This window comes from Geotrypetes seraphini, chromosome 1 (assembly GCF_902459505.1).
Source record: "Geotrypetes seraphini chromosome 1, aGeoSer1.1, whole genome shotgun sequence".
Taxonomy (NCBI): domain Eukaryota; kingdom Metazoa; phylum Chordata; class Amphibia; order Gymnophiona; family Dermophiidae; genus Geotrypetes; species Geotrypetes seraphini.
In genome coordinates this window covers 516,515,000-516,542,803 of record NC_047084.1, presented here as the reverse complement: position 1 = coordinate 516,542,803, position 27,804 = coordinate 516,515,000, and the positions used below count along the sequence as shown (strand labels likewise).

General features: G+C 43.6%; 1 protein-coding gene across 2 annotated transcripts in view; it reads left to right on the top strand.

Annotated features, from left to right (window-relative positions):
• NFIL3 (nuclear factor, interleukin 3 regulated) overlaps positions 1-11,602 on the top strand; it is a 47,269-nt gene extending 35,667 nt beyond the window's left edge. For both annotated transcript variants that reach the window (XM_033928943.1, XM_033928947.1), the window contains one exon: positions 9,703-11,602. In XM_033928943.1, the coding sequence (XP_033784834.1) occupies positions 9,881-11,257 (1,377 nt within the window). In that variant the 5' untranslated portion in view covers positions 9,703-9,880 and the 3' untranslated portion in view covers positions 11,258-11,602. The remainder of the gene's footprint in view (positions 1-9,702) is intronic.
• Positions 11,603-27,804: the final 16,202 nt, after the last annotated feature.

The following is a 27,804-nucleotide window of genomic DNA, read 5'->3' as shown; positions in this document are numbered from 1 at the left end:
GTAACCGCGATCTTCGCTGCAGACTGCAGCTATGAGGTAAACAGTGTGGGGAGGCCAGGGGGAATACGGAGGCCTTCCCGGGGGGAGGAGGGGCCTTTGAGGGTGGTGCAGACCTTTAAGGGGGGGAACAGGCCTTCAAAGGGGGGACAGGCCAGGGATGTGGCATAGGCCTTTGGGGGGACAGGCCTTCAAGGGGGGGGGGGTCCTGGTGTAGAAGTACACAGAGGGAAGAGGGTTCAAAGAGACATGCATTTGCCGGACTTTGGGGGGGAAGAAATAATGGGTCTAAAAATAGAAGAGAGGGAGAGAGATGATGAACAATGGGATTTAGGGAGGGAAGGAACAGAAAGGTAGAGAAGTTGGACACAAGGGATGGTGTGTGTGTGTGGGGGGGGATAGAGATGCTGGATAGGAGGGTAGTTGGGAAAAGAAAGGGAGAGATGGTGAACCCTGGGGTGGTGGGGAAGGAGGGAGAGATGCTGGATGAAAAGGTAGTTAAGAAATGGTGGATCTGTGGATGGAGACGAAAAAAAAAAGAAAGATGTCAGACCTTCGGGGGAGGGAAGGGAAACAAGGGGAGGACAGAGATGGCAGATGGATGGTTAGAACAGAGAAGGAAGAAAGAAGGAGACCCTGGCAATCAAGTTATCAGAAGACAACCAGAGCCTGGGACCAACAAGATTTGAATAATGACCAGACAACAAAAGGTAGAAAAACTAATTTTATTTTCCATTTTCTGATTACAATATGCCAGATTTGAAACGTGTATCCTGCCAGAGTTGGTGTTAGACTGCAAACGTGGGCTAGGATTTAAGAGAGAGAGGAAAAGTCTTTTTTTGTTTGTTTATTTTGTTTACAACATAGTGCCAGTGTGGTTAGGAGAAGGCAAAGGGGGTGAAGAGGCTATAAAATAAACCCACCAGGATGTTTGGAAAAAAAAACACCCAATTGGGCAGGAAAATCGAATCGAATCAAAATTTTTTTTCCTGAATCGGGCAACACTAGTTCCCACACACTGAGGCTGTAAAATGGCCACATTTCCTACTTCCCTCAAGAATGGCCATGCACTAATTTCCCAGTCAGTATGGGGCTATTAGCGCGGGAGCCTTTACTGACATCTGTTTACTAAGCAGTACTATCCATGCATTGATTGGTTAGTATGCAGCGATGCAGCTACACTAACCGATTAGCGCTAGGCATGCCTACTTCTCCACTCCCAAACATGCCCCTAGTGCTTAAAAAAAAAGTATATATATATATATATATTTTTTTTTTAGTGTGGGTTAGTGCGTGGCAAAACCAAAACTACTGTGGGATGCCTGAGCGCACCCCTTAGTAGTAGATTTTAAGGTTCATAGACAATTGCGCGCAAGACAATCCGATGGTCAAGCGGCCTCTAGTGGCGCGCTCAGTTGTCTTGCGCTGAGTTGTCTTGCGCTCAATTGTCTTGCGCTCAATTGTCTTGCGCGGAGTTGTCGCTGCGCTGAATTGTCTTGCGCTGAGTTGTCGCTGCGCTGAATTGTCTTGCGCGCAATTGTCTTTGCGCTTATTTGTCTGCGCTATTTTGTCTGCGCGCGATTGTCTTGCGCGTTTTTGACCTGTCACCGATTTTAACCTGCGATAGGCACACATTAATACTTCTGCAACTTAGTAAAAGAGACCTAATTTTTTGGTATCTGGAGGAGTAGTGGAGGGTTAAGTGATTTGCCCAGTTGGTCACAGGAGCTACAGTGGGTCTTGAACCCTTTACTCCAATGGCCAGTAGGCCTGTGGCTAGCAAGGGCCTTTATTCTAAGGAATCCAGGGACAGTTAATATTTCTAGAGAAATTTCTAAAGTAAGAAATTGTGATAAGAGGCTCAAAAGAATATTCGGGTGCAGCATTAGAAAGTAGCTTTCCACAGAAAAAAAATGGTGGATCCATGGAATAACCTCTCAGGCTGCGGTTAATGTGAAAAGAAACACGATATTCAAAAATGCACAGGATGAGCACAGAAGATCCACATCAAAGTATGAAAAAATTGAAGGAAAGTCAGAGGAAAAACTGGGGTCTGTGGTTTTTTTACCAAAAGGTAAACTCTGCAGACTGGATTGATGGATCTTATGGGCCTTATCTGCTCTCACAGTCTGTGTTTCAAGAGTATCAGTTTTATATATTAGGACAGTTTTGAAAGGTATTTAGGTGCCCAGTCAGAGAATAGATTGCCCCTGCACATCATATAAGATAGTACAGCTGATTTTTAGCCTCTGTAAGAAGGTGGCTTGGGTCAGGACAGAAAAAATGAATGTTCATTTTGAGGGCTCTGCCACCCTTACCACATAAAGAGCAGGTAAAAAGTGTGTGGGTAGTTTTGTATTTTCAAAGAGAAAACTGTTTTAAGGCAGGCTCAAAAGTACTCACACACTTTGTCACTGTGTGGTTTATTGAAATTTGCTGCCCGTACCTGCCGCATTTTACTTTTGATCTGCTCTGTGAGATATTCTGATGCTGATACTGTTAGTTCAGTACTCGTCACACAACAAGACTAGCTTCTGATTTTAGTCGTAGCACTAAAACTCCTGTTATCAAAGATTCTGTAATTATTAAATCTGGGTTACAGGGGAGTGGATTACTTGCCTTGTTTGTATTTTCTGGAAAAGACAAGACAAATTTGTGGGAAAAGGCTTTTCGAAACCTCTAGAATGTTTCTAGCAGATAAGAACCACTCAGTCCATGAAAGATTGTGGCAGAAGTATGAAGAAAATGCCACTAAGCTGCTCTCCTCAGTCATTTTAAAAGTACCTTTGAGAAACAGTGTTGATGTTAACTAACAGGCATTGACGTAGATAGAAAAGCAGGAAGGTACAGGGTGAGGACTGACTGGATGGGAAAAGGATGTGTGTGCATGAGTCGTTATCTTACTAAATGTGGTTTAAGCAGGACTGTGACTAACTGGAAAGTTAGGTACAGGGAAGCTCTGTACAGGAATGAGAGCACAGCTTTGTTACGAAGGCAGCCAAATTTTGTTTTCACATGCATTATATTAGACGTCAGATCTAAATGCAAGGCTGGGCTAAGATGGTAAGTATTTCCAGCAACTGAAATTCAGCTAGATTTTGGGAAACTATGGGCTCCTATTACACTAAGGTACACTAGGGCCTTAATGCGCGGAATAGCGCGTGCTAAATTGCCACGCGCGCTAGCCGCTACCGCCTCCTTTTGAGCAGGTGGTAGATTTTCGGCTAGCGCGCGCTAGCATTAAACGGTGAGAGGCAATTTCGTTTACACCGGTGACCCCTTTAACTTTTGAAGTGTTGCAAACATACATCGAATAGCATAGTTTGCACGGTTTACCACAAGCTGCAGTATTTTTTTGCATATTAATGAGATACTTTGAATTCTGTTGCATGCTCCACAGCTCATTATTATTTTAACCACAGTAAAAAAAAAAAAAAAAAAAAATCCTACATTAAGCTGGGTTATTGACAAATAATGCACTGTAATCTAATATAATAAAATGCTAGGCCGCGCATGCGCACTAAAAAAAACGTGTTCCCTGATCCGTCCCGAAAACACGAGTGCGCATGCGCACGTTTTACGTCATCACCTACTCTCCACCTCGCGCCACCGATCACTGTCACCACCTGCACCATGCCACGCCAGGCATGTCCGCCGCCGACCTCAAACTCCTGGGGGCCGCCGGTGCTGTGCTGAGGTCCCGCCTCCCGCTTCCGCCCTACACGGCGCCGCCAGACCAGGCCCTACACTGAGATCCGCGATCAGGGTTGCCATGGAAACCCTGCCGCAGCCTCGCGGCTAAGTAGGGGGACAACAATCGCGCTTATGTTCAAGCCGCCGCCACGACTCCTCTCTCGAACCGCACCAGGATCGAGAGAGGAGCTGCGGCGGGGACTTGAGCATAAGCGCCATTGTTGTCCCCTACCTGCCCAACATAGCTGCAACCAGTGTACTCCAGCAAAGCACAGCCGCCATGACATCACACTCTCCCATACCGTCACGGCCAACCCGGACTGCTGCAGCATCACAAAACCCCTACCGTGTCACTAATGGCAGCACTCCACTCCAAAACACAACCCCCCCCCCCCAAATCTAAAGACAGGGAAGAAGGGAGGGAACGGAGTAACCAACTGCACTCCCGAAAGACGAGGAGGGTGAAAAATCAACTTCCAAACATGACCGTGCGCGACTAAGGCCGAAACAACCATAGCGAGGCTGCGGCGGCCTTCCTCACCCGGCTCACATTTAATCCAAATAAACAACCGGGGCTGCCTAAAGAAACAAACTTTCACGGTGCTTGGCCCGCAAAACAATTCCTGCCGTTCCCGAAATTTACCCCACCGTTCCTTCCCTTCCTCCATCAGGTACAGCTGCTTTGAAATTGGAGCCCTGCCGCCACCGTAACACGTTCCCTCTGCCGCGGTCCCATATGTCAGAGAAGGGGCGGGACCAAGGCAGAGGGGAACGTGCTACGGCAGTGGCAGGCCTCCGATTTCGACGCGGCTCCTTTTAACATTGGTGGATTCACTGCACCTGATGGAGGGAGGGAAGGAAAGGTGGTTGGACGCTGTTGAGCCCCTCTTTAGCCTCAGACCCTCTCCTAACTGCTCCCTCCTGTCTCAGACCACTGGGGGGAGGTGCCTGTCTTCAGCTGCAGGGATGGAGGGAGGGAAGAAGAAAGAAGGGGCCCTGGCAAGCCAGTTATCAAAAGCCAACCATAGCCTGGGACCCCTACATGATATGAATAATGACCAGACAACAAAAGGTAAGAAAAATAATTTTATTTTCTGTTTTGTGATTACAATATGTCAGATTTTAAATGTGTCTTGAGGGAGGCTGCCGCTGCGGCTTTGCACAGAGGGGCACCATTTTCGTGGGAGCCGGCCTTCGGAGAGGCATGGGACGCGGGGACGGATTGCGGAGGGGCTGCCGCTGCGAAGGGCTTTGGAGGGGGAGCCAGCCAGACCGCGAGTGTGGGGACGTTGTAAGCGCGGATTGGTCAAGGAGCCGCCGCTGCCGAGGCTTTGAAATTGCTCTCCCACCGTCACTCCCTCCCGCCCCATCTCTGCCTCTGCCCCTGCCCAGGTTCAAAAGCAGGAGACATCTAGCACCAGTTAATCTAACGGGCTTAAACACTAGTTGATAAATATTGTGTGTTGACTGCCATAATATAGTTTAGTAAATTAGGAGCCTTAATTTGCGGAATGTTACTCTAACTAATCATTTTAAACTGCCACCGTGGTTGGCACTATGTTGCTTCATTTATTTGAATTCATAAATCATAGAATTTGTGATGTGTCTGATTCTTGTTTTACAATCAGTAAAAAAAAAAAAGAAAATGTCTAAGATGCTGTAAGTATCAGTTTTCTCAAATAAAACAGGCAGTGCTAATACCCAAATAATATCTGCAGAGGTAGTACTTCTGAATTACACATGGCACCTCTTCTTCCTCCCCCCATTTCCCCTTCCTTCCTTCCCCCTTCACCTCTTTCTCCCCCCCCCCCTTTATTTTCTCCTTTTCCTCTTTGTTGTCTTCTAGTTACAATTTTGGCTTCATTTTTACACAAAATGTTTTGAAGCTTTGATATTTTAAATGTATTATTATTATGTATTTATTTTTTAATATAATGATGCCTCATTTTTTAAATTATTATTTTTAATTATTATGTTTCTGTAACATAAATGGTTTTAATGTTATAATAAATTTGATTTTTTAGACCAGTGAGGCAGGCCTTAGGGCCAAAAAATAAGAACATAAGAATAGCCTTACTGGGTCAAACCAATGGTCCATCAAGCCCAGTAGCCTGTTCTCACGGTGGTACCTGGCCAAAACCCAAGATGTAGCAATATTGCACGCTACCAATACAGGGCAAGCAGTGGCTTCTCCAACGTATGTGTCGGGTCTTGTACGTGAATAAAAGATTGAGCACCACAGGTCGCTTCTTTTGGTTTTTCTGTGTTCTACCTTGAGGAAGCAGAATCTCTTGTTTGGGTATAATGTAGGGTTCCATTATTGGCTCTTCTCTATTTATTTATTAGAATTTATTTGCCACTTTTTTAAAGGAATTAATTCATGGTGGTATACAGCAAGAATAAGTCAAACATAGATAATTAGTACAGTATGATTGCACACGAAGGGCCCGATTCTAAAAACGGCGTCCCGATTGTAGGTAGCGGTAGGTGTCCTACCAGTGTCTTAATGGACCAATCATGACATACATTAAAAAAAAAAAAAAATAGATGGGACGATAGACGCCTACAATATAGGTGTCATTTGCATGCGTATGGAGAGGTCTAGGCACGCCTATGGAGACCTAAGGCCGGGTTAGGCATGGTTTACACCGGAAATGGCCTTAGGCGCACCTAGGCACTTCTCTTAGTCAGACACCTTAAATGTAGGCCTGTAAAACGCGGGCCTACATTTAAGGCGTCCGTAAAGAAAATAGCTGTGATTCTGGATGCAGTGGTCACCCATTTTGCAGGCGCCTACCGTGGCAGGTGTCGTTTCCAGAATCAGGCCTGAACTGTTTGTGTACTAAGGGTATGTTTTGCAAAAAGAGCTGAGCTTCTAAATATAGGGCCCGTTTAACAAAGCCACAGCGGCGAGTCCGGGCGCGGCAAATGCAATACAGATCAAAGAAATTATAAAAGGGTTGTATCACGTTTGCCACGCCGGAAATCACTAGTGTAGCTTTGTAAAAGGGGCCCATAGGATCTTGTTAGGCTCTGAAATTTGGAGCCCTTTTACTAAGCTGTGATAGGTGGTAATGCGCACCGAACGCAGCTTTAAATGGCATACTGTGAGATGTGCTCAGGTATCCTGTGATAAATGCCAAATGTGCGCACGCTAACCATACGCTAAACATTTTTTTTAGGGGAGAGAGCATATCTGGGAGGCAGAAAGTGGATGTTCCTGCGAAGTGGGTAGTAGGGTTTCTGTGCTATACCATAATACATATGGATTTTTGATATGCAGCCATATATATAGGGGCCGTTATTGAGACCTTGGGAGGGAAGCTGGCTGGCTAACACCCGTTGTCGGCAACAAACCTGAAAATTCAGGTATCCGGCGACTGGCATTGAATTCCCAGGGTTTTTTTGGTCAGCTGGTTCAGTTGATATTCATCGGCCAAAGATAGACTTGCTATTTATGCGAGTCTCTAAATTTAGGAGCTTGAAAGTTATGATTATAAATGCAAGCAAGCCATTCATTTGTCTAAGGGGTCCTTTTATCAAGCCGCAGTAGGGGTTTAACGCGCGTAATACCGCGTCCTACCGCCACCTAACTTAATTGTTTTAATTGGCACTAAACAAAGCAGTAATTGACTGCGTCATTTAAACCCAATTTTTAAAAAAAGTTGTTACTACACGGCCTCCGGGACCAGTACCTAGATTTCTGGCGGCTAACAGCGCATAGCGACGCTGAAGCTCGGAAGTGGACATGGTTCGGGGCAGCGACCAGACTTTGGCGTCACTATACCCCACTGGCCGCAATTCTGATGGGACCCTAGGGGCCTGCAATGTAGGCCTGTGAAACCTTGGCCTACGCTTCCGGTGCCCAGGGTCCCGTCAAGCTGCGATTCTGGAAGCGGAGCCTGTCGGTGATTGACACGCGGCAGGCGCCACTTACAGAATCAGCCCCAGAGAGACACCTACTTACGATATTATGGGAAACCACAAAGTGTTCAGCAGCACTCTACATTTAAAAAAAAATAAAAAAGTCTTTTGAGAATAGACCCCTAGGTTTTCTTTGTAACGTCTACTGTGATATTATCTAAGAGACAGCTGCTTTTTGAAGATGTAAATTGCTTAGATTCCTACTGAGGCCAGTTGTTGTTCTGATCCTTAAACCATCCTTATGGTGTCTGAGGTTTTTAGTGAGTAATTTGCAGCCGTCCTAATGTGTAACTACAAAGAAGCTCTATGTACTTCTGTTATATAACAGAACGTGACTTGCGAGCAGCTTAGGCTCCAGAGAGCAATATAATTAGACAAAGCATCCCACTCAAAGAGAAAACTGCATATTGTAACAATCCACTATATGCATCATAGTTACCTCAGAGTTACTATGTCAACAGTCTGATTACTTGGACAAGGTTCTTTGCCAAATATAGGTGACCATATTCTGAAAGCAATGGTGTGCGGTTTAAAAGCAGAATCTATGAGCAGGGATAGGCAGCCATTTAAAATAACATGAGCAATGCCAACAATGTTTTCTCTGTCATTCCGTATCACTTTTACCCTGAAATGACAGTGGAAAAAAAAAAGCAATATTTTGAGGTTTTATCAGTGTTGTTAATAGGACACACCGTTGTTTAATATGCTCCATAGTTTCCTATTGCTTTAGTAGGCACCCCTTGAAATGCTTAGTAGGGGCCTTTTTCTTCAGTAGGCGCCTGTTGAAGAATAAGGGGCTCATAATCGAAAGAGAAAAACGTCCAAAAACTGGCCTAAGTCGGCACTTGGACGATCATCAGTCAAAAACGTCCAAGTACCGATAGTAAAACCGGGTTTTGGACGTATTTAAAAACGACCTAGGCCTTCACAGTGCCGCTGAATGACCATAGCTAAATGGGGAGTTTCGGGAGGAGTGTCGAAGGCGGGATTTGGGTGGGACGTGGGCAGACTTAGACTTAGTCATACTGCATATATAACCGAAAGTTATACAGCACAGCATAGACGGAACTTGGACGTTGTGACTTAGACCATTTAAAACCCATCTAAAGTGACCAGATAAACACTGCAAACACATAATACAGACCCCCACACACTACCCCAGTGATCACTGACCCCCCCCCCCATAAAAATATTAATCACAACTTGAAAATTGTGCCTCCAGAACATTATCACCTGACAGCCTGGCATAGGAAAGCCTAGTCGTGCTGCACAGAGGCATCTTAAACCATCTTGGGGGTGGGTTAGGAACCCATGGAGAAGAGGAGCCATGCCCATAAGTCCTTGTAATCACTGCATTGATATTGAAACATGTGCACTCCCCTATACACCCCAAAACCCTTTTGTACTGGCAGATAAGTGGCTCCTGCAGTCATAAGGGCTATTGGGGTGGTAGATAAGTGGGTCTAAGGGATTCTGGAGGTGGTTTGGGGGGCTCACCATGATCTATAAGGGAGCTGTAGTGAGATGATGACAGGCACCCTTTTTGTGAAGTTCACAGCAGTACCCTGTAAGGTGCCCCACTATTTAGGTGGTTGTCCAGTCCATCATTTTGTAGACCCCCTCCTACGTCCAAAAGGTCTATTTCTAGGCATTTTTGCCTTGGATGAAAAGTTTGATGAAAATGTGGTATAAAGATGGACGATTTAGTGGCTTGGACGATCAGATCGGCAGGACGTATAGGTAGACGATTTTCAAAACGGAAATAATTTTGTATGTATTTTTTGAAAATGTGCCCTAAGCTGTTTTTTTAATTTGGACGACTTGCGACTTGGACGAAAACGGACTTAGACGTTTCTTTTGATTATGCCCTTCCACTGCTCAAGATTGCTCAAACGGTGCCTATTGAAATACTTACAGGCATCTATTAAGTGATGGTGTGTACTATTGTTCAATATATACAATGTTAATGAAATTGCTCTCAAACCTAAAATTTAAAAAGAACTACAAATGACACAGAATATTAAAGCATTTCATTTTTGCCTGTACATCCTTGATTAGTAAAATATATCATGTCTTTCTTTATTTTAGGTCACTTAGAAGCTGCAAGTGATTCCTAAAAAGAAGATGAAGTTCAGATGTTCTTATCGTGTGACAACTTGAGAGAAGAGGGTACTTCTAGACAGATTTCAAACCAGGCGGATTCCATTGGATTGGCATGGTCTAAGAAGCAACAATTTGCTCACTCAGGAACTGAGATTTTTTTCTAATGCAGTTGAGGACAATGCAGTCTATTAAAAAGGAGCTGGCGTCTTCTGATACAAATAGCAACATGGACAACGTCCTCGTACTTAAATCTCCTATGGCAGACACATCAGAATCTGTGGATTCCAGTGACGACCTGTTTAGCGAAAATAATAGCCAGAAAGCAAATAAAATGGCATGCCGGAGAAAACGAGAATTCATTCCAGATGAGAAGAAAGATGCCATGTATTGGGAAAAAAGACGGAAAAACAATGAAGCTGCCAAGAGGTCTCGTGAAAAACGGCGACTGAATGACATGGTGTTAGAGAATAAACTTGTTGCATTAGGCGAAGAGAATTCCAACTTAAAAACTGAGCTACTGTCCTTGAAATTAAAATTTGGTTTAATTAGTTCTACAATTTATGCCCAAGAAATACAGAAGCTTAATAGCTCAACTGCTGCGTATTTCCAGGATTATCCACCTTCAACATCAAACATGAACTCTTTCGTAGATGATCATCCTCTGGTAGGGAATAGTTGCATTTCTGTAATCAAACATTCCCCACAAAGTTCCCTTTCTGATATATCAGAGTCATCCTCTGGAGAGCATGCTCGAGAGAGCCCCATTCAGAACAGCTGCACAGCTTCTGAAAATAAGTTCCAAATTATAAAGCAGGAACCTATGGAAATGGAGAACTACTCAAGGGAAGTAAGGGATGACAGTGGCTCCTATGCAGCTTCCATATATCAGAGCTACATGGGAAATACATTTGCTGGGTACTCTCATTCCCCTTTGCTTCAAATTAATAGTAGTTCTAGCAATTCTCCAAGAACATCTGAAGCGGATGAAGTTGTTGTGGGAAAGTCATCTGATGGGGAAGATGAGCAGCAGGTTCCCAAAGGTCCGATTCATTCCCCAGTTGAACTGAAAAATATTCATATGACGGTCATAAAAGTACCAGAGGTGAACTCTTCGGCACTGCCTCATAAACTCCGAATTAAGGCTAAAGCCATGATGGTCAAAGTGGAAACCACCGATAATGAGTTTGACACCACTCAGAAGTCACCATCACCAATCGACATGTCTGCTAAACGATATTTCCATCTTGACAAACACAATGCACATAACCTTGTCCATTCATCCCTTCCCCCTTTGTCCGTCCAAGTGACTAATATTCAGGATTGGTCTTTAAAGCCAGGTCATTGGCACCAAAAAGAACCCAGTGATAAAACTTTGGCTATGTGTAATAGTGGAGCGGTTGAGATGAAGGACAATGTCTATAAGGCCTCCGAATCAGAGAGCTTCTATTTAAAGCAAGGCATAGCAAACTTATCGGCAGAGGTTGCCTCACTTAAGAGGCTTATAGCTACACAACAGATCTCTGCCTCAGACTCTGGCTAAGTTACTACTGAAGAAAACAAATGCCTAATGTCTAAAAGATGTCATTTGCAGTAGACTGGTATGTTTTGTATAATGCTGAATTTTCACTGGGCTTGTGACATCATTTCACTGTAATTTTTTCACATAATGTCTGGTTGATGGCGTCTTTTCTTTTTCCCCCCTCCCCCTGCACAAAACATTCTTACGACTAGTCTGTATTTTGATCACTAGTACCTTGTGTACAGTCCAGTGGTCTGTGCAAGGTTGTACATATACGTATGTATATACATATGAAACCTTATTTTTTGCTGTTTGGTTATAAATTGTGCAAGTTACCAGTTACAATAAAGCCTTGGTGACAAACAATTTTTTTTTCACATGTGTTCTGTTTGCAAATAAACTGTTTTTGTCAACCGACAAGTTTTGCAGGTCTTACAGCTTGACCTAGTTATAAAACTGCAGACTATGCAAAAGAGCTTTCTAGGAAAATTATAAATCACAGCATGCCTATTCTCTAAAGCCATTTACAGAAATAGAACAAAAAGGAAAAAAAAAAAAACCCCAAACAGAACAACAATTTAGTGGATGGATTTTAGAAACACCCTGAAACATTGTCCAGCTCCATTGTCTGCAGCATTTTTTGACTTGCTTAAAACAGGCATATGGAGAAAAAAAAAGTAGAAATAATTAAACCAGTAATTTGGGTCAGATTCATTAAATGGGATTTCTCCTTGGACACAGAAGTGAAAACCCTTGGTTTATCAGATCCAGTAACAATTTAGGTTTCCATCTGTGTTTTTTATCTTTAATTTTGTTTCTGGAGAGATATGTAATATCTGTGGAAGTTCCTCTCACATAAGCAATTTACTGTTGTGAATCTGAAGGGCTCTTTTACTATTGTTATTATTATTCAGGACCAATGTAAAAGGCACCAGGTCATCTTGACCATTAGGCATACTAGGCACCTGCTTTGGGCTGCATAGCTTGGGGGGGGGGGGGGGTGGCAGCAGCACAGCAGTCATGATAACTAAATAATAGTTATTGTGGCTAGTGTGAGGCTTTAAGCATTTGTACATCCTAAGGGTTGCTACCTTTCTCCCTTCCAGAATGTGGCATGTACTGAGCATGCACAGATGCTCAAAGTCCAGCACAGACTGCAGAATTCTTATTTAGTGCTGCAGACCTGGATGGCAGTGGTACAGAGCAGCGCATGGAAGGAAGAGTGAGGTAGACCCAACAGGAGGAAGGAGATAGGGAGATGCTGGGAAACTAATTAGGGGGTATAGAAAACCAAATTCTGAACTCCTTGAGAAAGTAGGGTAGGAAAAGGAAGAGCAGACATTTTGCGATAGAGAAGGGAAGATGCTTGTTCATGGGGAGGAGGATAAGATTTTGAACTACCCTGGGGAAGGGGGGAATAGGGTCTTGAGCTGCCCTGTGGAAGTGTATGGTTGAAGGTTCACCTAGGATATCAGATACCCTAGGTCTAGCCATGGGGAGCTGAAGGCCTGTCTTATCAGCATGCCCTTTCACAGGGGTAAGAGAATGTTCCTTTCCTCTCTTTCAACTAACAATAGTGCCACTTTCATTCAAAATACAGTTTTCTTATATTGAATATTCAATTCATGACCAAATAACCGCTTTACAAATATAAATAAATAATCATAAAGTGCTCAGTGCCACCACCAGGTCATTGCTAATGCAGTTCAGACCACGATAGTTCTGGAACCATCATTGCACTTTATTCTTCCCTGCCTTCCATGAAGTACAGTGTGCAATGGCTTGAATGTTACTCTCTTGTTGCCCTTCTGTCCAGCATTTAACTATCATGTGTCATAAACCGCATTAAATTAATCCATATAAAGTGCTTGTGTGATAAAGTGCTGTCCAGTGTCGCTTTAAAATCACATGACAAGCTTAAAAAAATATCACTGCGTAGTTCCTGCTGACACACTGAGAATTGGAGTTCCTGGGAAGGTTTCAGCCAATCGATAACTTCTCCTAGGCATTGTTCTCCCTGAAGACGAACATGAAACCCAGCTTGGGTTGGAGGACAGTGAAATATTAGACTTGATTGCATATTAGACTTGATTATGTTATTTTAAAGTGACACTGGACAGCAATTTATCACACAAGCACTTTATATGGATTAATTTAATGTGGTTTTTACGTCAGAGCAGGGGCAGGACTGTAGCAGAGAGAACGTGCCACTGAGGACGACGGGCAGCTGCAGGGATCGCTATAGCACTAGCGATCCTGCAGGCTGCCGTATTAGCCATAAGGTAGGAGCGGGGAAGCAGGGGGAAGATACAGGCTTGCAGGGAGAGCAGGCGTTCGCGGCGGGGAACAGGCCGAAGAGTGCCTTCACGACAGGGGTAGGCCTTTGCAAGATGAGCAGGTCTTCGTGGCAGGGAGCAGGCCTTCACAGCAGGGAGGCAGGCCTGTGCAGAGTGAGGAGGAGGAAGGAGTAAGAGAGGGGAGGGGAGATGCCAGACCTGGGGTGAAGTGAAGGGAAAATATAGACCAAACCAAAAAGAGGGGGAGGAAAGCAAAGGAGAGGTGCTGGACTAAAGGAGAGAGGGAGAAGAAATGCAAGACTACAAGGGGACGGGTACAAGAGGGACAGATACTGCTCCAAATTAGGTGGGCAGGGTGCAGGATAGCAGGAGAGATAATAGAAGAAAACCTGTACCTGGGGAAGGGAATACAGGAGGTAAGGAAGAGAGAAAGAAGAAGCTGGATATGGGGAGAGATAAGATGCTGGGCATGAAGGGAGCATAGGAATAGGGACACAAGGGAGACACTACTGGAGAGGAACATAGGGACAGGGACACAGAAGAGAGATGCTAGATGAAAGGGTAGTTGAGAAAAGGAGAGATGGTGGATGGTGGGGTCCATTGCTGCAGCTGCAGGGGGATGGAGATGAAAAAAAGGAATGATGCCAGATCTCCGGGGGAGGAAAGGGAAACAGAAGGGGAGGGCAGAGATGGAAGATGAATGGTTAGCACAGAGAAAGAAGAAAGAAGGAGAGTCTGATCAGAAGACAACCAGACCAACATGGGACCAACATGATTTGAAAAATGACCAGAGAACAAAAGGTAGGAAAAATAATCTTAATTTTCTGTTTTGTGATTACAATATATCAGATTTGAAATGTGTATCCTTCGAGAGCTGGTGTTGGATCGCCAATGTGAGCTAGGATTTAACAGAGAGAGGAAAAGTATTTTTTGTTTGTTTATTTTGTTTACACCACAGGACCAGTGTGGGTAGGAGAGGGCAAAGGGGGTGAAGAGGCTATAAAATAAACCCACCAGGATGTTTGGAAAAAACCACCCAATTGGGCAGGAAAATCGAATCGAAAAATCGATTCAATAGGCTGAATCGAATCAAATCGAAATTTTTTTTCCTGAATTGAGCAGCACTACTAAGGATGTACCAAAGCAGTTCCTGGAGTCTAGGGTGGGCCCACTGAGCCTGCCTTCAAAACATAGGACATGAAAGCAGCATCTTTTCTGGCTGATACGTTCATCCTATAGAACCTGGTAAAGGTATGAGGGGTAGACCAAGTAGCTGCTTTACAGATGTCCTTCGGCAAAACTGCCCGAGTCTCCACCCATGAGGTAGCAACTCCTCTAGAGGAGTGTGCTTTCAATGTGATCATCTGAAAATCAAGGCTTTAGAGCTGGCCTCCCTTTCTTTATTTTATTTTATTTTATTTTATGTAAAACGCTTTGAAATTGGAAAAGCGTTTAATCAAACAATTTAATAAACTTGAAACTTGAAACTTCTTGGCATGATTGGTCAGAACAGAAAGGGGATCCGATACACAAAACTCATTGGTAACTTCGAGGTACCAGAGAAGCACTTGCTTGGCATCCAGCAAATGCAATTCTTTATCCTTTTTCTTAGATCTCATAGTGAAATCAGGCCAATGGATTTCCTGAATGATGTGGAAGGCCAAGACTACTTTTGGTAAGAAGGATGGAACCATGAAAAAGGAGAGCCCTGCTTCAGTAAACTTCCCTGTAGGACAGAGCTTGTAACCTGGAAACTAGTTTCACTAATGTAAACATTTTGACTGTAAGATCCAGAAGGGAAGCTCTCCCTTAAGGGCTCATAAGAAGCTCTACTGAGACCTTGTAATATGGTGTTAAGATTCCAGGAAGGAAAAGGAAGATTATGCCTCCATAGGTGCTTTATGCCGCCTAACATCATTGTAGGCATGGCTAATGCTGGAAGTGGCATTAGGCGACATAAAGCAATGAACTTGGGGTGCAGAATTCCAAGAGAACAGTATGTGCTAGAGGGTGAGAGACTCACATGCAAGAGAGAGACTTTGGGGTGATGGTGTCTGAAGATCTCAGTTGGCAAAACAACGTGACAAGTAATGGTTGCTGCCCAAAGAATACTAGGCTGCATAGAGAGAGGCATAACCAGCAGAAGAAAGGAGCTGTTGGTGCCCCTGTACAAATTGTTGGTGAGGCCCCACTTGGAGTACGGTGTCCAGTTTTGGAGGCTGTGGGGGTAATAATAATAAAAAAAACAAACGTCTAAAAAGTGTCCTAAATGGCTACTTGGACGACCAAAAAGCCTGCTCGTCCAAGTACCCATAACCAAAGCTGGTTTTTAGACGTATCTAAAACCAACTTAGGCCTTTCCCCTGCCTCTAAACGCACAGAGAGAAAAGAGGTGTGTTTAGAGGAGGGGAAAGTGCGGGCAGTGGGCGGGAGGTGGGCTGACCTACACCTAGCCGTACAACAGGTATAACCAATACAGTTTAGTCGGCACTTAGACCTTTTTCACTTAGACAAAATAAAACCAGGTCTAAGTGCCGAAAAAGGGGCTGCTGAGCTGATGGCCGCTGGCGCCATCAGTTCAGCGGCCCAGCAACCTAACCATCGTGGCAGGAGAGATGCCTCATCTCCCCAACCGTGATGCCATCACTCTTCTACCCGAACTGCCGTGACCCCCGGCAGTTCGAGTAGAGGAGTGATGGCATCGCGGTAGGGGAGATGAGGCATTTCTCCTGCCGCGATGCATCACTCCCCTCCCCCCCACACACACACAACATCGGGGCAAGAGGGAGCTCAAGCCCTCTTGCCCCAGCCAACCGCGGCACCCCCGACACGATCGGGGCAAGAGGGAACCCAAGCCCTCTTGCCCCGCCGACTCCCCAACTCCCCGACAATATCGGGCCAGGAGGGAGCTCAAGCCCTCCTGGCCCTGGCGACCCCCCCCGCTAGTTGTTTGGGCCAGGAGGGAGCCCAAGTCCTCCTGGCCCTGGCGACCCCTCCCCCCGCTAGTTGTTCGAGCCAGGAGGGAGCCCAAACCCTCCTGGCCCTGCCGATCCTTCCCCCCCCCGACAACATCGGGCCAGGAGGGAGCCCAAACCCTCCTGGCCACGGCGACCCCCACCCCACACTACATTACAGGCAGGAGGGATCCCAGGTCCATCTGCCCTCGATGCAAACCCCCCTCCCCCCAATGACTGCCCCCCCCAAGAACCTCCGACCACCCCCCCAGGTGACCCGCAACCCCCCTGACCGACTCCCACGACACCCCCACCCCCTTCCCTGTACCTTTGTTTAGTTGGCCGGACAGATGGGAGCCAAACCCGCCTGTCCGGCAGGCAGCCAACGACGGAATGAGGCCGGATTGGCCCATCCGTCCCAAAGCCCCACCTACTGGTGGGGCCTAAGGTGCCTGGGCCAATCAGAATAGGCCCGAGAGCCTTAGGCCCCTCCTGGGGTGGGGCCTTAGGCACATGGTCGGGTTGGGCCCATGTGCCTCAGGCCCGAACAACTTGGGGGGGGGGTCGCAAGGGCCAGGAGAACGGGCTCCCTCCTGGCCCGATCAACTAGCGGGGGGAGGGGGGGTCGCCAGGGCCAGGAGGGCTTGGGCTCCCTACTGGCCCTATATTGTTGGGGAGTTGGGGAGTCGGCGGGGCAAGAGGGCTTGGGCTCCCTCTTGCCCCGATGTTGTCGGGAGGGGGGGTTGCGGTTTAACATGGCAAGAGGGCTTGGGCACCCTCCTGCCTGGATCGTTGTGGGGGGGGGGGATTCTGTAACCGGTGTTGTTTTTGACAGACAACGGTTACAGAATCCAGCTTTTAGGCGAAGGACTGGCTCCTCCTTAGCCTAAAAGCCCTTCTGTTGGACGTTTGTGGCCTAGGCGTGTTTTTGTTTCATTATGGCTAAAAAGTGTAGACGTGCTGTGGGGGTACTTGTAGACGTAGTGGAGATTGGGCGTTTATGCAGAGGAAGGCCATAATCAAAACATGGACGTTTGTTTTGGTTATGGACACTTTCCCTGCTTCTGGGTTGAACGTTTAGGGACTTAGGCCAAAAGGGGACTTAGACGCTTTTTTTGATTATGCCCCTCTGTATCTCTACAAGGATGTAAAAAGACTTGAGGTGGTTCAGAGGAAGGCAGCAAAAATGCTACAGGGTTTGTGCCATAAGATCTATGAGAAGAGACTGGAGGACCTGAATACATATACACTGGAAAAAGAAGAGAGAAAGGTGCTATGATACAGGCTTTTAAATACTTGAAAGGTATCAATATTCCAACAAACCTCTTTCAGAGACATAGAAGTGATAAGACTAGAGGACCCAAATGGAGGTTGTAGGGAGGTAGACTCAGGAGTAATGTCAGAAAATACTTTTTTCAGGGAGTGGTAGAGTCCAAAACTGTGAACGAATTCAAAAATGCATAGGATAGACACAGGGGATACTTAAATAGAAGATGGAAATACAACATAGCCGTTGAGGTATTACCTTGAGTGAGAATAGTGGGAGTTGAGCTTGATGCCAGATAGACCTGTACTGTCTGTATGCCACATATGGCAAGAGGAAAAGAAAATCTAGAATGGTGGAGTGGAGCCTGATGCCGGACAGACTTTTACAGTCTGTGTCCCACATGTGGCGAGAGAAAAAGAAAATCCAATATGGAGGAGTGGAGCCCAATGCCAGAAAAGACTTATACGGTTTGTGTCCTGCATGTGGCGAGAGTCAAGTGAAAGTTTGACAACTCCAGTGTGTGGATCATTTTGTCACATACTGTGAGTGGAGGAACTGTGTAACTTTGGAGGGAGGGGAAAGCATCTTGGCTGGTAAGTTGAATACTGTCAGCAATACGCCACATAGCAACCCCATCATGTTTGGCATGGTGGTGACTTCACAACCAGCATTTAAGCATGGGTGACCCAAGGTAGGCAAGGCTCTGGTCAACTTGTTGGGCAGACTGGATGGTCCATAAGGATCTTTTTCTGCCATCGTTTACTGTGTTACTGTGTGTGTGTGTGGGGGGGGGGGGGGTTGTAGTCATCAAGATAAACTTTGTCCAAGATGGCCACTGTAGAAATCACCACTGCCATCTTTCAAACTAACCAATCAGAAGTTGATATCTTCTTACAAACAAACCAGAATGAAGTATATATTAGAAATACCCATCATTTTCCTTCAATAAAAAGCCCCTTATTTAATATGCATTTTAAACCTTCTGGCTCAACTATTCATAATGTATAATCTATCTTTGTTCTTTCTGTCACACAATCCGTTGTATATCCCTCTCCATCACTAACAGCATCAATCACAATACGGGTCATAGTGTCAAAAATGTATTTTTTCTCAAAATACTGTCTAACCAAAGGTTCAAGCAACTTATCCTTGGTGACACAATGTCTATTTTTTATAATCCTAGTTGTAAAAATCCTTGATGTGTGGCTCACATAGCAGAGACCACAAGAGCATTGAATTAAATTAATTTAATTTTTCAGAGGAACAATTTGTAAAATGTTTAGACCTGGAACACATGCCTTGATTTAACATCTTGCCATTGTGTGACTTCCTTTGTCAATATGCAAATGGAACAATAACCACATTTACAATGGCCTGTAGCATGTCCTTGATTTTCAGTCCCCTTTTCTTTTGACAATCTAAGTAATAATAGTAATAGTGCGTAAGTTGCTATGCTGAGCTGAATATTACACATGTTTTAGCAAAATATTTTGTCTTATATTTTTGTCGCTATTTCTGCTATCCTTTATTGATCTGATTGATAATTGAAATCATCCATTATTGTAGTGTTGCTGAATTTGTTGACTTTTCTAATTTCTAACATTTCATCATTTATCTGGTCATTAACTAGGGCTTCTGATTCTAGGAGTTTATAGTTTGGATTTGTAGGGATTTATTTTTCAGGTAGTTAGGTGCTTTTTTTCTGAGGTTGCAAAAATTAGGGGTTATTGGTTCATTTGTGTTGCAAAAATTTTTAAGCATAAACATAAAAACTCACTTGTATACCGCAAATACCATTAAGTTCTATGCGGTTTACAGAGATTAGCAATACAAATGAATAAACATCCAATGTCTAACTTCCAAAAGATTCTATAAAGAGATGCGTCTTTAAAGCACGTCAAAATTGTTGATACAAATTTGAAAGTGTAAATATGTGAGTCAGATCCCTAATCCATGAGGCTGCCTGGAAGGACAGCAATCGTTCCTGGAATTTCATATATCTACATCCCTTTGCAGAAGGAAACGAGAATAGTGAATGAGATTTTCTAGAATGTTTAGAATTTGTAATGATGAAAGATTCCATAAGATCTCTGGGATTAGACCTGTTAATGCCTTAAAACAAATACAGCCAAACTTAAATTTAACCCGTGCTTCAACCAGAAGTCAATGCAATCAACGATAGAAATCGGTGACATGATCATACTTCTTTAAATCAAAAATCAGTATAACTGCTGCATTCTGAATTATGCACAGTCTTTGAAGATTTTTTTGAGCTCCAGCAAGATGAACGATGTTACAATAACCCAGCTAACTAAGGACCAATGATTGAACTAACAGTCGAAAGGAATTAATATCAAAATATGATCTAATAGTTTTTAGTTTCCATAGAGTATAGAAACCCTTTTGAACCAACAAGTCAACCTGATTTTTCATGGTAAGGGTTCGGTCTAGAATTACACCAAGTATCTTTATGGTTGGCTGGATGCTATTGACTTTATCATTTAAAGCAGGGATCTCAAAGTCCCTCCTTGAGGGCCGCAATCCAGTCGGGTTTTCAGGATTTCCCCAATGAATATGCATTGAAAGCAGTGCATGCACATAGATCTCATGCATATTCATTGGAGAAATCCTGAAAACCCAACTGGATTGCAGCCCTCAAGGAGGGACTTTGAGACCTCTGATTTAAAGCAATAGATGTAACATCTTCATTTAAATTTGGTGATGCAAAAAAAAAATAAATGTTTTTTTTCTGTGTTAATTTTCAATTTGAATTCTGCCATCCAAGATTCAATTGTCTGAAGAATCTCCAGTTTGATTGATTTGAGAGAAAGAAGCATGTATAGGTGAGTTCCATTCAACAACCCAAGACACAATTTAACAATGCTAGCCCTCCTTCAGGTCCCAGCAACATCATTTCTCCCTCCCAAATCCCAGCAACAGCATCAGTTCACACCTTCTCTTAAGAATGGAATGTTGCTACTCTTTGGGTTTTTGCCATGTACTAGGTACCGGGATTGGCCACTGTGGAGATGGGCTACTGGGCTAGATCGACCATTGGTCTGATCCAGTAAGGCTATTCTTATGTTCTTATGAAAATTGACAGAACATCTCATTTTCCAGTAGCTCATCCAGCATGTTGAATCCCTCAGCATCTTACATCCCAGATGGTCTGGTATCCTGTAGTACAAAAGCTATACTCACTGCCTTAATAAGTGATACACTTTTTTTTGTTTATTGAAATTTTTCATAAACCAATTACCATGATACAGTGTGATAATAGAAATAAGGAAATAAAAAAATCATCATTATAAAACATTTAGGAGCCCTTTTATCAAGCTGCGTTAAGCACTAGTGTATTTACCACAGTTTAAAAGGGCTTAACAGAGGATACCTGAGCAAACCCCACAGTAAGTTTCAGATTAGCTTGCATACACCATGCAGAAAAATGTTATAGGGGGCATATCGGGGGGGGGGGGGGGGGAGGGAGGGAGGGGTGAGAAGACATGTCTACAGTAACACAGGTCAACAACAGCAACAAAAATTGAATCTAACTGTATTCTAAGGTTCCTGACTTGTGATTTGAGGGGGAGTTTGTATTTCCCCCCCAAAAGATTTTGATGTCAGGTATGCACCCACTTGTGTTAGGGACCCATAGAAGCTAAGTTTTAGTAGCCTTCCTCTGGACCAACTCCATCCTTTTTATATCTTTTAGAAGGTGTGGTCTCCAGAATTGTACACAATATTCTAAATGAGGTCTCACCAGTCTTATACAGAGGCATTAATACCTCCTTTTTCCTACTGGCCATACCTCTTCCTATGCACCCCAGTATTCTTCTAGCTTTTGCCGTCACCTTTTCAACCTGTTTGGCCACCTTAAGATCATCACATACAATCACACCCAAGTCCCACTCTTCTGTCATGCACATAAATTCTTCACCCCCCCTAAACTGTACCTTCAGGTTTTTGCAGCCCAAATACCACCCAAATGCATGACCTTGCATTTCTTATCAACAAAATTTTAGCTGCCAAATTTCAGACCATTTTTCAAGCTTTGCTAAGTCTTTCCTCAAGTTATTCATACCATCCAGGGGTCTACTCTATTGCAGATTTTGGTATCATCCACAAAGAGGCAAATCATACCTGACAGCCCTTCAGCAATATCGCTTATTAAAATGTTAAAAACAGAACCTTGAGGCACACCACTGGTAACATCCCTTTCCTTAGAGTGATCCCCCTGTACCACTATCCTCTGTCGTCTTCCTCTCAACCAGTTCCTGACCCAGCCCATCACTATGGGGCTCATTCTGAGGGCACTGTATACAATTCAAGAAACCACACCTTTAAAAGAATTTAAACGGATGGAGTCAGTCCAGAAGGTCTAAAATGCTTTGTGACCTTTCATAAAATATATGGGGACAGATTTAAAAACCATGATATGTACAGTATACTTTGGAAGAAAGGCAGGACAGGGGAGAAATGATAGAGACATTTAACTATCACCATGACATAAATGCACAGGAGGCAAATGTTTTTCAGCTAAACATAAGCTCTGGATATGAGCACAGGATGAAGGTAAAGGAGCTAATGTAGACTCAGGAATATTGTAAGGAAATACATCTTTATGGAAAAGGTGGTGGATGTGTGGAACGACCTCCCAATGGAGGTGGTGCAGATGAGGACTGGATTCAAGAAAGCAAAGGATAAGCACATAGGCTATCTTAGTAAGAGAAAGAGATAGCAGATGGTAACTGACGGGTAAACTGGATAGGCCATATCATAAGAACATAAGAATAGCCTTACTGGGTTAGACCAATGGTCCATCAAGCCCAGTAGCCCGTTCTCATGGTGGCCAATCCTAGCCAAAACCCAAGATGTAGCAATATTCCATGCTACCAATACAGGGCAAGCAGTGATTTCCCCCATGTCTTTCTCACTAAAAGACTATGAACTTTTCCTCCAGGAATTTGTCTTGATCTGCTGTCATTTTCTGTGTTTCAATTAAATTTGCTTTTAGTGTCAGCACATCTCCCAGGTGGTAATCTAATTTTTTTCTCTGATGCTTCTCAACCCTCACTTGATGTGTAATAGTACTGCACACAACTTATAGCTCTTCAGCATGTCTTGGTTCTGGATGTCCCTTGTCAAATGAGGTTGCATGTAAATGGGGTGGTGCCTGATTAATCTCCCACAGCAGATTTTTGGAGGGACGTTGGACTCAGGTTAATTGCTTCCTGTTGCCTGGCCGTATTCTCCTCCTCATTCTGGTCAGATTCTTTGTCAGGTGGCTCCTTGAGGCACAGAAAAAGGCACAAAACCCAATCTAAGTTGCTCTTGGCTGAACCAATCATTCTTTTTTTTTAAAAAATTCTTTATTCATTTTTTATTCTTTATTGTTAATGTGTATGATTATATTTAACCCTTAATGTAATTTTGAAAATGTATAAAGAATTAAAAAAAAAAATCAGCAATGATACAAATCATAAACTCTTATCACCCCTCCTTCCCATCCTTTCCTAACATATGATCAAATATCTTGTAGAATATGTAATAATAAAAATAACCCCTCCCCCCTCACTACTAAACTTGTAAATTTAAGGGAAACAAACTCATCTAATCAGTACAATACTTTGTTAATGGCTCCCACACATCCTGAAATTTCCTAAAACAACCCTGCTGTATTGCAATAAATCTCTCCATTTTATATACATGACATAAAGAATTCCACCAAAAATGATAATTTAATCTACTCCAATCTTTCCAATTATACGTAATTTGTTGAATGGCAAGCCAATCATTCTTCACGACAACATTCGCCTGCTCATAGGGAATGTCATTGGAAAAACTACTCGAATACAGCTGGGAGGTGTTACCTCATGCTCCCTACAGTCCAGACATGAGACCGCCTATGCGTGACTTCATTTTGCATCTCTGGAAGAGCTTTCTTCCCCGGTACCCTAGACATTCGGCAACTGAACAAAAATAGTGTCTTAGATGGAATAATGAAGCTTTACGGACGTTGGGACTCGGTCATTGCAAAGCAGGTAGACTATATTGAAGGATTGTAAAGAAATACTTGGAAAAACAAACAAACATGTAAATAAAAAAAAAAATAGTGTGCATTATTTATGAAGTGACCTTCGTAGATACTATAAAATCATTGAATTAACCTTTTGCAAAAATTGAGTGAATGAAAGTTCATGCCCTCATGGGCTTAAAACCTAATCAGTCATCCGAAACCACAAGCGATATTGCTGTTTGTCAAAGGCTGAAGGAGTACAGGTGAGAAAGAGTCCATTTGAACTCTGCCATGCGGCTTATTTAACTATCTCATAATTCCCAGCTAGCTTTCATTTTAGGAGGGGAGTCAGTGGAAAAAAAACAAACAGAGCACTTCAAGATTTTGCTTGGCTGTAAGTTTTGCACAGGGAAAAACATCCACAACAAAAGTATGGTTTTGGCACTGAGCACCAATGACACTGATTCAGCTGCGGTTGCAATAAAATGTTTTACTGAGGCAGCAAAAAAATTGTTTTGTCGCTCCTTCCAACTTGTCTGTGTAACTAAGATGCATGGAAAAGATAGCAGTGTCAGGATTTCCACAAACCAACGGAGAAAATATGGATGACACACAAGTCCAAGAGTTTCTCAGTTTTCCATAGGATTACCAGACGTCTGGATTTCCCAGGACATGTCCTCCTTTTGAGGACATGTCTGGGGATCCGGATGGCTTTTCAAAACCCGGCACTTTGTCCGGGTTTTGAAAAGCCTCCTTAAATCGCGTCGGGCAGGGAGGAAGTCCATGCAGGCACAGATGTCTCGTGATGACATCACGCATGCGACGTCATCGCATGACATCCATGCATGCGTGGACTTCCTCCCTGTCCAATGTGATTTGCAGGCAGTGGAGAGCAGCGGACAAGAGCAGGCAGTGGGGAGCTAGGCTAGGGTGGGACTGGGGGTGGGATTAGGGTAGGGATGCGCAGGCTTGGGGACGAGTCTAGGGGGTCCGGATTTTCTGAATGGAAAATCTGGCAACCCTAGTCTTCCATGTCCATAAGCAGTGCTCAGGGCCAGTGTTAGTCAGGCTAGGGCCCCTGGCAGAAATTAAGGAGGGGGCCTCCCAGTTCCTCTCCTCCATGTCTCTCGCCTGATTTCCCCACCCACCATTACTACCATACATAAAACAACTTTAAATGGCTTCTTCAAACATAAAAAAGAAAAGGAAAAAACCCACGAACAAACCAAAAAAAGAGTGGGGAAGGGACTGAACACATCAACCCAAATACAATTTTATTATAAGCAAAAATAAACATAAAATCAAATCATATATGTAAAATCAAGCTTTATAAAAAGTCCAAGTCTTGTGGATTTAATGGACCCATCACGGTCCGTGTTTTGGCTTCTGTAGAAAAGCCTTTCTCAAGGGTTGGCTTGGTGCTGGAATGCCGTAATAGCGTTTAACAATGAGAGGAAACATTTGCACAGTCTGTGAGTGAAGTAAAAACTCTGCGAGCATTCAGGATTCAATATGAAGAAAACACGCTGCCTTTATGATCTTTAAAATATGAACACCAAACCGAACTGGGAACCCCAAGAAGTTGAACTTGGCAAGTACTGCAACACTTGTGAAATAAAATAAAAAAATGCAATTAATTTTGTATTGAACACAGTTAGTGGCATAACCACAAGAGGGGGTGTGGGTCCCCCATTTTGAGCTTAGGTTCCCCCCCTCTCCAATTAACCATCTCCTTTGCAGTGGAGATGCCAAGCTTTGCCAGCTGATGACCACTTCCCCCATCAGGGCCAGCAACCAGAACTCTCAGCCATAACATCTGGCCTCTTGAAAACTCGAAGCTCTCTCCTGTGCTCAACATTAAGATATTATTCATCCCAGGTTTGCTCAAGAGTTTTTATTTAGCTTTTCAAGTCAATATTAGTACAACCAAATGATCAGGGATTTTCTTTCTCTCCTACAGTTTTTATGTCTCTGCTGACCTAAATTAGCCAATCTCCTCAATGTCTCGTAGCTGTGCTTTTTGCTTACTGGCACAGTAATTACAACACGGATTATTAATTTCTATGAAGCCTCCCAGGCCTTGCTGCATTTTCAGTCTTGAAATCTCCATGCTGAAAGTTTGCACATCACTTCTTCACTTGTGGAGTATGATGGTCATTTGTTACTCAATGTTTGCATCATACATTCATTCACATGTTCAGAAAAGTGAGATCCTGCTTCTGCCAACAACATTTTGCTGTCCTTGTACAATCAATCATTCTTTCCAGACTGGACTATTGTAACTCCATCTATCTAAGTCTAACCAAGAAAAGTCTTCAAAGACTTTAGTGGATCCAGAACACTGCGGCTAGGCTGATCTTCGCAAAAAGTAAATTTGATCATGTTTCCCCGCTTCTGTCAAAACTTCACTGACTTCCAGTGATTTCTAGGGTTCACTTTAAATGTACCTGCCTAACATTCAAGATCCTACATGGCATTCTTCCTCCCACTATCTTGGAATTCTTCGAGGCCTGACATTACCAGATCCACCCAAAAACTTAAACTACCTTTCCCTTCATTAAAAGGCGTCATCTATGCAGGAAAATTAGGGAAATCTCTTTTCCTCAAAATCACTGAGCTTTGGAATAACCTTCCTGCCCTGCTGTGGAATCTGGGCTCCTTCCAATTATTCTGAAAGCATCTGAAAACCTGGCTTTTCTCAAAAATGTAAAGCTCACTACCCTCTTTATAACCACTAATTCTTATGTTTTCCCCTCATTTATTAAAGTACCTGTAAACCGTGCCGAGCTCTATCTTTATAGAGAGGATGCGGTATATAAACTTAAGGTTTAGTTTAGTTTATTTCATTTGCAGTTTTCTCCTGCAGGAATAGGAACTTCATGACGGTTCAAAGTTCCACACTTGAAAATTCCACACTTTTCATTGATATGGTTCAATCAATGATCTGAAACAATGTGAAAACAGAGCATTACGATTCTGTAAACTTGCACTTTGCAAAATAAAATAACACTCTTTTCAGCTATAGTGGCAAAATAATGGTAGAATTTAGGAAGTTGGTTGTGCTGAGAACTTTTCAACATCCCCTCATATGCCTCTTTCAAGCAGGGTCTAGCTTCCTTTCTTTTCCTTAGGTTTAATCTCTACAGGGCTCACTTCTATCCATAGGATCCAACTTTTCAAAATTATTTGGGGTGATAAACTCAAGAAAAATTATCCTTCCCTCCACACTGTCAAGGAGTTTGTTCAATATTAGGGGTGCTCAAGCACCCATAGCACCCACAGCATCCTTAGCACCCACAGAGCTGTTTGCAATGGTTCTACTCTTGATATTAACCCGGGCCCATATAGCTTTCCTCTTTAGGTTTAAAATACAACAGCAGTATTACTTTAACCTCTGCTTGTAAACACAAACCAACAGTGCCATTCCCTTGCTTTTAAAGTGGTCTAACAGGGCTACCACACCATTTCCCTCTCTCCTTTGAACTCAAGCTGGGGAATGCTAATGACTGCAGCTGCCTGGAGTGCAGCTCCATCCCATACTGTCTGCTGGGAGTTGTAGTGTCTTCAAGAAAAATCCCTATTGCCCCTCAGCAATTCAGATTTGAAGTTGGTACTGGACATCTGGCTGTGTGTAAGGAGGAAGGATAATTTTATTTATGTACTTCTCTAATCTTTCCCTGTCCTGGCATGTACACATCCCAGATTTTTGGCAATTGATTTTAGCACAGGTCCTCAACTCCTTCCTGTTTAGCTGCCTTATGTCCCTTATTTTAGTAATGTGAACAGAGGTACCATATTAAAGTTTGGCATAATTAGAGTATTTCCCCCCCCACCTGCCTCATTCCAGTCCAGTATATCTCCCTCTTGCCAGGTGGTCCACCCCTCCCCCCCAAACTTCCCTTCATATCCTTCCTATTTGCTTTGGTGTCAGCATAAGAAAAGCTGTAATGTGCCATGGAGTCTCCACTCAAGCACATTTTAAGTCTCTGCTGTCTTCCACTCCTACAGCAATGGGATGTGTGTCTGAGGGAGCT